At 37.9% G+C, this 10,421-nt stretch overlaps 1 protein-coding gene across 5 annotated transcripts in view; it reads right to left on the bottom strand.

Annotated features, from left to right (window-relative positions):
• Positions 1-533: 533 nt before the first annotated feature.
• Positions 534-10,421, bottom strand: part of CCDC91 (coiled-coil domain containing 91) — a 329,601-nt gene continuing 319,713 nt past the window's right edge. For all 5 annotated transcript variants that reach the window (XM_036889459.2, XM_036889457.2, XM_036889452.2 and 2 more), the window contains one exon: positions 534-1,534. In XM_036889459.2, the coding sequence (XP_036745354.2) occupies positions 1,424-1,534 (111 nt within the window). In that variant the 3' untranslated portion in view covers positions 534-1,423. The remainder of the gene's footprint in view (positions 1,535-10,421) is intronic.

Here is a 10,421-nt window from a genome sequence, read left to right as displayed (position 1 = left end):
TTTGGGCAACAATTAGTCTATATCAACAGCAAAGGTGTGACCCCAAATGGAAGAAGAAAAAATCATTCTGTGGTGGTAAGGGGTGAAAGAGCAGTGCAGACCACTTACATTTCTCTTGACATTCCTACTATCTCTGCATCTAAGTCTCTCTGAATCTTAGTTTCAGTGACTTCTGTGCTTCATTTTCATCTAAAATGAAGTAACTTGTAAAATGCCCTATCATTTTAAATTTGATGACAGTCAAGTGATTTTAATACGACCAAAACATTGTGTTACTGGCTTGCTCCTGAATTAAAAGCCAGGACCTCCCCTTTTTACTATGCCGCACTTAAGTCAGTGGCCTACTTGCCTTATTTCTTATTTAATTTGGAAGAGAAAACTAAGCAGTCATTAACATTTAAAGAATCTTGGTAAATACTATTGTAAATATTTAGGGGGATCCATGGATATAGAAGTTTAAGTAAGAAAAAATTTTAAAGAAGAAAACCACTTAATTTTTTTAAAAGGATTAAAGAAGAGAAGTAATAACCAAATACAATTTTGCAGCTCTTTTTATTACACCGAGAAATCCCAGTAAAGTACAAAGCCCATGAAAGTAGAAGCATTTCAGAAAACAAGACAAATTCTTTGCATACATGTTAATGACATTTGAGTTTTGACGTTAAAAAAACTCATGATTTTGCATTGAAGCATTACTGCTCCGAATTAAGTACATATTTTTAGTTACATTCTCTTTCTAGACATTGAGTTCACGGTAAGAAAATGACTTTATTGATTTATATTGACTTTGAAGAACAAAAATAGGAAATAAGCATATATTACAAACATACTCTTTTAAGTGGTATGTCAGATCAAAGTTGAACTAACGTTCAGTGTTTGTAATTGTTACCAGTGAAAATACATAGATTTCACTACAGAAAAGAGGTCTGGTAATGTCAGAATGTTCTCCATCAGAGCGGTGCGCTCTCTCCAAGCCACACGGATAAAAAGGTGATGCTGAAGTCCATGCTGTCTCCATCCTCAAAATCCAACAAATGATCACATTCTCAGCAATCTTATTAAGAGTCTGTGATGTTATAAATAAGGATATTTATTCTCTTTGCCAATTACAGTATTAACAGGCCACAAGGCGGTATAAAGTTTAACTAACTTGTGGTACTGTGGCAATTTTGAATGGTTTTTGGGTCTCATCATACGTTCTGTTGTTATTACTACTAATAAAATGATAGTAAATGAAAAGGAAAAAACAAAGAAAATAACTTAGATCTCTTGATAGTTCTAAATGTTTTTTCTTTTGGTTTACTCTTAAAGTGGAAATCAAGATTTGGAAAGAAAACAGAAGCATCTTTATAATTCACAGCGTGTATTTCAGAGGCCTAATGATTCGTCCACTGCCAGTGCGGGTTCACTTGTCATGTCCGCTTTATTCGATGTCAACTGGTTCCGTAGCTATTAAAGCACCTAACTGTTTCTGAGCACAGGACAGGAACAGTTCCAGGCTGGACAGGCTTCTTTGGCGGATGACTTGATCAAGCTGTGTGTTTTGTTGTTTTTTTAGAGAAAGAGAGAAAGAGAAAGAGAAAATACACTTAGTTGAGGGATAAACAATATGATGTCACTGAAGCCCACTGGAGAAAAGAGAAATCCTCTCAGATAATGATTTAGAAAATCAAGTAAGTGCTTTTAACTCAGAGACAGTGTAGTCACTCATTATCATATTCCTTGCTCATTATCCAAGGTGGGATGATAATCATTACAAGTTTATAATTGTGGTATATTTATGATTTTGGTATTCAGTTATTGGAGAAATACCAGAAATTTGGTAAGAGTGATTTTAAAAAATATAAAATAGCACAAAAATGCCAGTTCTTAATGAAAATACAGACCACACATAACAAAGATCATGTAAATATAACAGAGGCAAAAAAACAAAAGAAAAACAGCATTATTACCTCATGTGTAGGGTTGAAAAGCACAAAGGATAAGTAGGGGGATAAACAATTTCCCAAAGTTACAGAAAGTTCTTGGGAAAGGTGTACTTCAACAAAAATCCGATACTGTTGAATCTTATCTGATGTGTTTTTCCAGCTGATTAAGATTCCTTATTAGGATCGTAATATCAATAACAAACCAAGTAGTTATAAAAGTTGTATAATAAAGAACTTTCTGGATGGTAGGGAGTACTAAATACAGTAGTTTCCTCTTATCCGTGGTTTCGCTTTCTGCAGTTTAGTTGCTCAAGGTCAGCCGCGGTCCAGAAGCAGATGGCCCTCCTCCCACCGTATGGTCGGAAGGTCGGCAGCGCATCACAGCGGCTGTGCCATTCACCTCACTTCATCTCATCCCGTGGGCATTTTATCATCTCACATCATCACAAGAAGAAGGGTGAGTACAGTACAATAAGGTATTCAGAGAGAGGCCACATTCATCTAACTTCTTCTACAGCATAGCTATAATTGTTCTATTTTATTATTATTGCTGTCGATCTCTTACTGAGATGAAGCTTTATCATATCTTTATTATCTCTTACTGACAATTAAGCTGTGTCATAGGTATGCATGTATAGAAAAAACAGTATATATAAGACTCAGTACTAATTTGTGGTTTCAGGCATCCATGGAGGGTCTAGGAAGGTATCCCCCGTAGATAAGGGGGGACTGCTGCACTCAAGAAAAGTTTCTAACTTTTTGCTGCCATAAAAAATTTTCTCCTGGTGTAAAAATAACCAATGACAACACGTTACCTACCGGTTACAGAGCAATGGAAGAACCCAAAAGAAAGCCAAATAAATTCCTTTTCGCAATATTTACCTGTCATATTTATGTAAAAGTTGACATATTCCTTCCCACAAGCTCCCCCCAACATAAAAGAAAAGAAAAACAAATCTAAACAAGAATTCTCTATTAAATTACATCTCTATGAGCCACTGATATTTAAAATGACTGAAAACTGGAAGATTAAGATTCTGAAGTATCCTAAGAATTAATCTGAAAAGAATACATTATAACTACTAAGAACTCCCTATCAATTACTAGGACTCCCTTCAACCCTAACACTTTGGGGGTTTAATATACATGTACGAATAGGACTTCTGCTTATCCCTTTTCCTCTCTTTTTTTTCCATTCTCTCTCAGATGATATCTTTATGTGAATATTTACCTTCTGCTTACAAGACTCTATGAAACAATACAGTTCATTACACTATAAACCCAATGAGCAGAAATCTTGCCTGTCTTGGGGACTATGTGCCTTAGCATCTAGAAAAGGGTCTGGCATTTAGACACTCAGTATATATTGACTGAGATGGAATGAATTAATAAATACCTCTAATAGAGCAAGGCAATCTCCTAGGAAATGACAGATGCACTTTTCATTCTAAAAGTGAAAACATGCTAACCTAATCCAAAAGATGTGTAGGGTATTATAGTCAAATTATTAAAAGGTTCATTTTAATATGTAAAACATTGAGATCTAAATATTTGCCTTTTGAAAAGTTATTTTATACTTGGTCCAAATTCAAATAGTACAGAAGAGAGTACCAACAGCCAGTTCCAGTCCATTCCCAGGGGCTTCCGTCTATTTTGGGATGCTTTCAAGCATTTCAAGACAGGTTTTTAAAAATATGTGGCTGAGATCTTATACTTGCAAACTATGGGAGGGTTCACACAATCACTTTGTTTCACTGCCACTACTGGAAATTTCCCTATCTCATTTTTAAGAAATAACTTGACTGTACTCCATGATATGTTTGGCCACTTTCCCATTGATAAACATCTAAGTTATTCCACTTCCATCTTGTTTCTGAAGCACCAAGGACATTTACAATCTGAGTACATTCCATTCAGAAGATGTTCAGGGGTTTCTCTTATGATCCTAATATGTGGAATTTCTATGTCACTAGACTGGCATATTTCAAAATGTGACAGATATTGCCAAACTGCTTTCCAGAACGAGGATACCAATTTCCCAGTCCCATCTGCAATGCATGAGAGGACCCCTTTTCCCTAGTTTCTTCTTTTTAAATGGCTGCATAGTTGCCCACTGTCCATTTATAATTGAATACATGTAATGGATATTTGATAATTTAAAACTTCTACTATTGACACACATTTGGATTGTTCCTAACCTTTTGTTATTATAATCCATATTGTAATGAGCACCCTTTAATACAGATCTCTGCATACCTATGGTAGTATATATTGTAGAAATTGCTTGAGCCAAAGAGAATGTCATCTGCAATGTTACTTCTATGGTAAATCAGGTTTCCATATATGCACGAATCTATCTTTGGGCTCTCTAGTCTGTTTCCATAGACAATTCACTTATCCCTACAAAAATATAATGCTGTCTTAATTACTACGACTTTGTGATAAATCTTAATATATTACCAATCATACCATCAAATATTTCAGGAGAATATAAATTAGTGAACACTTGTAATGAAATTGAATTTAAAAGTAAAAGACTATACATAGTCTGATACCCTTTTTCCATAGCAAAATTCAAAAGTTTATTATTTTGAGGTACATGGCAATAAAACATTTCTGTTTAAGCCAGGAAATCCACAATCAAAACTGGAAATAGAGTTGTATTTGGAGCTGTACTTGGAGGGTACAGTCAGGCACAAAGAGATACACAGATTCATCTTGCAAGTGGCTTCATGAATGTTTGTTTTATTATACTTCATAACTTATGTGCATATATATGTGTTAGCTTTAATAATTCAAAGGCTTTTAGAAGCTGCCTAAAACTGTTGAAAGGCATTTAAAGCATAGATGAGATTGCCTAGGAAATTAATGTAGGTAAGAGACAAGGACAGAAGATGAAGCCCCGGGGCACTGAGACACATGACCTGGCAAGACAGCAGTGGATACGAGGCTTGACAGATAATGACCATTACTGTAAAGGGCTGAACTGTGTCCCTCCAAAACATATGTTCAAGTCCTAAGCCCCCGTCCCTGTGAATGTGACCCTATTTGGAAATGAGGTATTTATTTGCAGATGTAGTTAAGATTTAAGTTGAGAGGTCAGTCTGGATTAGGATGGCCTCTAAATCCAGCCACTGGTGTCCCTATAAAAAAAGGCACCAAAACAGAAACCACCTCAGGAAGACCACCATGTAAGGATGGAGGCAGAGACTGGGTGACGCAGCTGTGGACCACGGAAATGCAAAGGACAGCCGGCAACACCAGAAGGCAGGTGACAGGCACAACAGAGCGTCGGAGGCCTTCAGAGAGAGCACAGCCTGCCGACACCTGGACTTCCAGCCTCTAGAAGTGTGGCCGAATGCGTTTCTGTTGTGTTAAACCACCCAGAGTAACCATCCCCTTAGTTACAGCAGCCTTAGGGAACTACTAACTAGGGTTTATCCAGACTGTGGAGGTCCTTCTACACCAGAGGAGTGTTTCTCACAATGTGTAAGACACCATTTCTATGCAGCACATTTTCTATTTAAACAGCAAACAATCAAACAGGATTTTTAGTCAAGTAAGTTTGGGAAATACAGGATTAAGAAAATTTCCTTTCTATAGGACTTCTCAAAGCTTTTGTGCTAATAAGCATTTTGAATTGCCAAAATGGCTATAGGATCAGTATGTTTCTCAAACTGTTTAAACCCTGGAATTGTATGTGCCTATCTATATAAAGCATACTTTGGAAAATGCCCACAAATTGATTTTTCTTGAGAACTTCCCTTGACTCAAATTGCAGATACAGGGAGAAGACTACACTGACTCAATATCCCCTTAATAACAAGCAATCATGGAATTTTAATTGTGAGAAACTTCTTAGTCGAACATCTACATTTTACGGTTGTGGAAAACTGATGCTGAGTAGTTAAGTGGCCAATTTCACAAACCTATTATGTCCTCTTATATTTAAAAAATATATATATACATACATATATCTTTAAAATGTTTAAATATCAACACAAATTTATCTTTGCGTAAGAAACCCTACTATGCATCATACAGATACTAGGGCCTCACTAGGTTTTTGACAATGAACAGATTAGACGTGTACCCAGATGACAAGTATTACAGCCAGAAAGGGGCTGAAGACCATTCTGGGTGCTATGACCACTCTTACTGTTGATGGAGACATGGGACTAAGGATCCATATTAAAACTTAATATGCAAACATAATTGTATGACCTGGTTCATTTTATGAAATCATCCATATGAGGGCCAACAGGCTTGAAGAAAATTAAGTTACTGGGAGGTGACTATTTTTATTGTGATACTTAAACATTTTTGCTCCAAATACCATCATCTTTACTTTGCTCCTTTATCATCAAATTCTGCTTCTCATCATTCAGCCTAATAAATTTAGATTTACCTGTAACATCACTAGTTGCATTAATAGAGTTCTGTAGTATCTGTTTTATTACTGGCATACTAACTATAAACAGTTTCTTCTTTAAAATAGCCTTTAAAAAATATTTTCAGATCATTAAGTTTGATTGCGAGATAAATAGATTGGATATAAAGCTTAGGTTTGGACATGAAATCCCCTCTCTGGGAATGTACCTATATCATTATTGTAAATCATGTTGAAGGAAATTTGAACCAACTTTAGGATAACAGTGTTACATAAAATACTCCAACTTTCTAAAAGATACAACAAAATCAGGGAAGTGGTCTAAACTAAGGCAGCGCCAGTTACCTCAACCTTGAACTTCAGAAAATGCAGGTCTAGCCTCTTTACCAGAACACTCACGCCATCATTCATGTCCCCTGAAGGCTTTCAATCCAGAGTTCACATCTACTTTCCTCTTTGGGACTACTTTCCAACTTTAAAGTATATTTCAAGCCTATCTAACTATTTATGTAGTTTAAAAAATGCCAACACATAATGAAGTTGTGCAACTTTCTATCATGCAGAAGATGAATTACAGATGCTCTTTTAAAGTAAATGAAAAACAGGTATAAAGAGTCATAAACCCTATTGGCCACAACTAAAGAGCTATGTTTCTTTGCTTTGTTTTGTTTTGTTTTAAGATGACTTAGGGTAAGTAAATTCTCTGTTTTTGAATCATCTAAAGTAAGTTCCACATATTTGGGCAATTCTGCCTTTTTATCCCAAACTACCATAGAATCCACTGGGAAATGGGGATATTCGTTTTGCTCTTCACTAAATCATCTGGGCAGAATAAACCAGTACGTATTCCAGACTCTTATGTGCAGGCAAACGACCTTGGAATACAATCTTAATCGATGACATATTTCAGGCCAAGAGGAGGTGATGTAGTGGTGAGTGAAGGTCTTACTTCTACTTGCCTGACAGCAGGCACTAGACTTCCCAGGAGTAGCTTCCACTTGTGAGGTTTTCCAAATTTGAAAATAAAAGAATTCTGGTAAGGACTGCTTTTTCCTAACTCTGGCAACTTCAAGGCAAATCTAAAAATGTCTACAACTTAAAAAAAGAAAGCCATAGATTTAAAGACATTTCAGAAAACAGTTAAGGCAGATGAAATGTATAGTAGTTGGACAGAAATCCTACCTTAGGGCTCTGACCCACAAGGTTATATTCACCTACCAACAAGTGCCGCATCCTAGAGTTCAGTGGCAAGTAAAGAATTTCAAATACAAGACGGGTTGATTCTGGCGAGGCACACGAACTGATTTAAATGTGACATTCCACAGAAAGTTTTTAATACAATTTATTACATGCTCCTAAACCAGGAACAACCTTTGGCTACATTATTTTTTCAAGGTCTTGGTTAGTGCAAGATCTTGCAATCTGTAGGATGGCCTTCTATAAGTTAAATAAAGATCCCACGCAAATACTGTTAAGTAACAAACTAGTCAAGTAACACACGAGCGCTTGTTGTATTTTTATTAACCCAACTTTTAAAGATTTTAGCAATTCTTTTTTGTCAGTCTAGAGAACAACACCTGCAAATGACCTTCAGCAATTTAAATTTCATCTGATTTTGAAGCAGAAGAAAGGACCGCCTGCCCTTCCCTTGTTTTGTGAGCGCTGGTACACCAGTACTTGCGTGGCAGCGCTTGCTACCTGACGTGCACAACACATGCACAGGGAACCTCTCGGTGTGTTAATTAGTTATCTAACTGTGGAACAAATCACCCCAAGCCTAGTGCTTTAGAACAAAAAAAGAACAAATATTAGTCATCTCACCATTCTTGTGGGTCAGGAAACTGGGCGCCGCCTGAGTGCCTCTGGGTCATGCTCTCTACAGAGGGGTTGCAATCAAGTCGTAGGCTGGTCTGCAGCCAACTCGGAGTGCAGCTAGGGAGGAACCTGTTTCCAAGCTCACTCAGTGGCCGCTGCCAGGTCTCAAAATATCCACTTCCAACAGGGCTCATGTGAGCTTGTTCACAGGCTGCCTGAGAATATGGCAGCTGACTTCCCCCGAGAGAGGAGGGAGACCAAGAGCGCAAGAGAGCCCCCAAGACGGAAGCCCAATCTTTTTGTAACACAGTTTCAGTCAGTTCAGCCTAGGCTCAAGTGGAAGAGATTATGTAAGTGCAGGACATCATGGGGAAACACCTACTATGTATTATCTCATTTTTATTCCTTGAACCTCTATGTGTGAGGTCACTAAGGATTAGAGATACTGTAACATGCCCAATAGGCAGGGCCAGGATTCAAATCCAGCCATCTATGATACCAAACCTGTCTTCCAAACCGCACTACTCCATTGCCTTCTTAGATAAGAGCTTCAGTTTTTACTGCGCCTTGACACAAGGTCTGTTTTGCTATAAATACATAAGGGTTTCTTGCCTTGTATACACTAATGCAAAAACCTGTCAAAATGCCAAAAGCCCTAGAGATACAGTCATTAAAACATGTAATTATCTTTTCTTCTTAAACATTAGGTTCAGGAAGGTTTCTGTCATATTAACATACAAATGGTCCTCTGAAAATGCAACAGAAATATTTGAAGAAAAACTGGCACATAAATACGTCATGTAAGATACATTGCCTTAAAGAATCTGTAAACCTCAGTGGGTATAAAAAAAAAATAGACTACTTCTTTCTAAGTCCATAATGAAAGAAAGGGGAAACACACGTAAGGCAGTGAGTGGTACGGATCGCACCTTTGAGGCCTAGACAGTCTTACTTGCTTACCCATTTCCACTCCTGACAGAACCGGCGAGGTGCACAGGTGTGAGCTGCTGCGCGGCTGTGACGCGCACCCGATTCCCGTGGGGAAATCCTCGGTCTCCAGAGCTGAACCAGTGGAACAAAGTGCCACTTAATCAAGTGGAAGTTAGCGTGAACAGACTGTTTTCTCCCATTTTTAAATAAATAGGACTGTTCTTTCTCATCATCCAGGATTTTATGGGGTGTGCTTGATCACTGAAGCCTTAAAAAAGAACAATACCATGTGTCTGGCACATTTTAAAACAGAGTTATCCTGCTGAGGGAACCAAGTGGGAAAACGCCCTGCCAGTCCTCCTAGAAACCCTGCTGCCTCCCAGCTGGATTGAGTAACGGAGGAAAACCCTAACCTTCCTCCTCCTTGTAAACAAGTAAAGGAGGTTTGCTTTCAATTAAGACAGCTAAACTTGGATTTATGGCCTAAAAATGGCAATAGCACCTGCTCAAACAGAAGATGCTGGAAAATAACAGAAGATATGAGAAGTCAGGAATTACAGCAAAGCCTGTACGTTCTCTCTCCAATATCCATTCTTCTTTCTTACCAGTAAAATTCCAGTTTAGTTCTACGGACAATGTGAGCATCCTCAAGCCATTCCCAAGACTCCCTTCCAGCTTGGGGTACTGAGATGTGAAGGGAAGTGACTGGGCAGGACCTCCAAGAGAGCTCCCGAAGGGGGACAGACACCTGTCCCCAGTTCTTTCTCCTTTTTCGGTTCGTTCACCTTTCCCTTCTCCTCCAGCACAAATGTGTTTCCTGGAGCTCCAGCTGCCATTCTGTGGCATCTTAATGATGTAAACTAGGGCTAAAGATAGAAAAATATGAAGACAGAAGGATCCTGAATCCTTTATACTGCACGAAGCTCCTAGCCTAGCTCTAAACTGCTTACATCTGGACTTGTTTATGTCATTGTTATTTCTAGTTTCTATTACTAGGAGGCAGACAAAAATTCTGGTGGAAAAGGTACCAATTTGACCTTGTGCATGCCTACTATGACACAGGAAACTAAAATTTACTTTCTGGAGTGTAAGTTTAAGAACTTGAGGATTAACTCAAAATGTTAAGCATATGAGACTGAAATTTCTGGCGAGGTGGAAGTTTTAATTTGGAGGCTGAAAAACAATTAATGGGATAAAATCTCCTGCAACAGTTTAAGAGTATATGAATGGTAGAAAATAAAGATGAAATAATCCTGATGATCGCGTTATAGCAGTCGCCTGACCATATATGTATGCAGTCACGTTGGCATGTGCCTCTTTTTTCTTTTCTCTGCCACATAGAGTGTTTGCCCACACAA

Source organism: Manis pentadactyla, chromosome 14 (genome assembly GCF_030020395.1).
Source record: "Manis pentadactyla isolate mManPen7 chromosome 14, mManPen7.hap1, whole genome shotgun sequence".
In the NCBI taxonomy this organism is placed as follows: domain Eukaryota; kingdom Metazoa; phylum Chordata; class Mammalia; order Pholidota; family Manidae; genus Manis; species Manis pentadactyla.
Note: the sequence above shows the minus strand (reverse complement) of the source record. Positions and strands in the feature narration are given on the sequence as shown.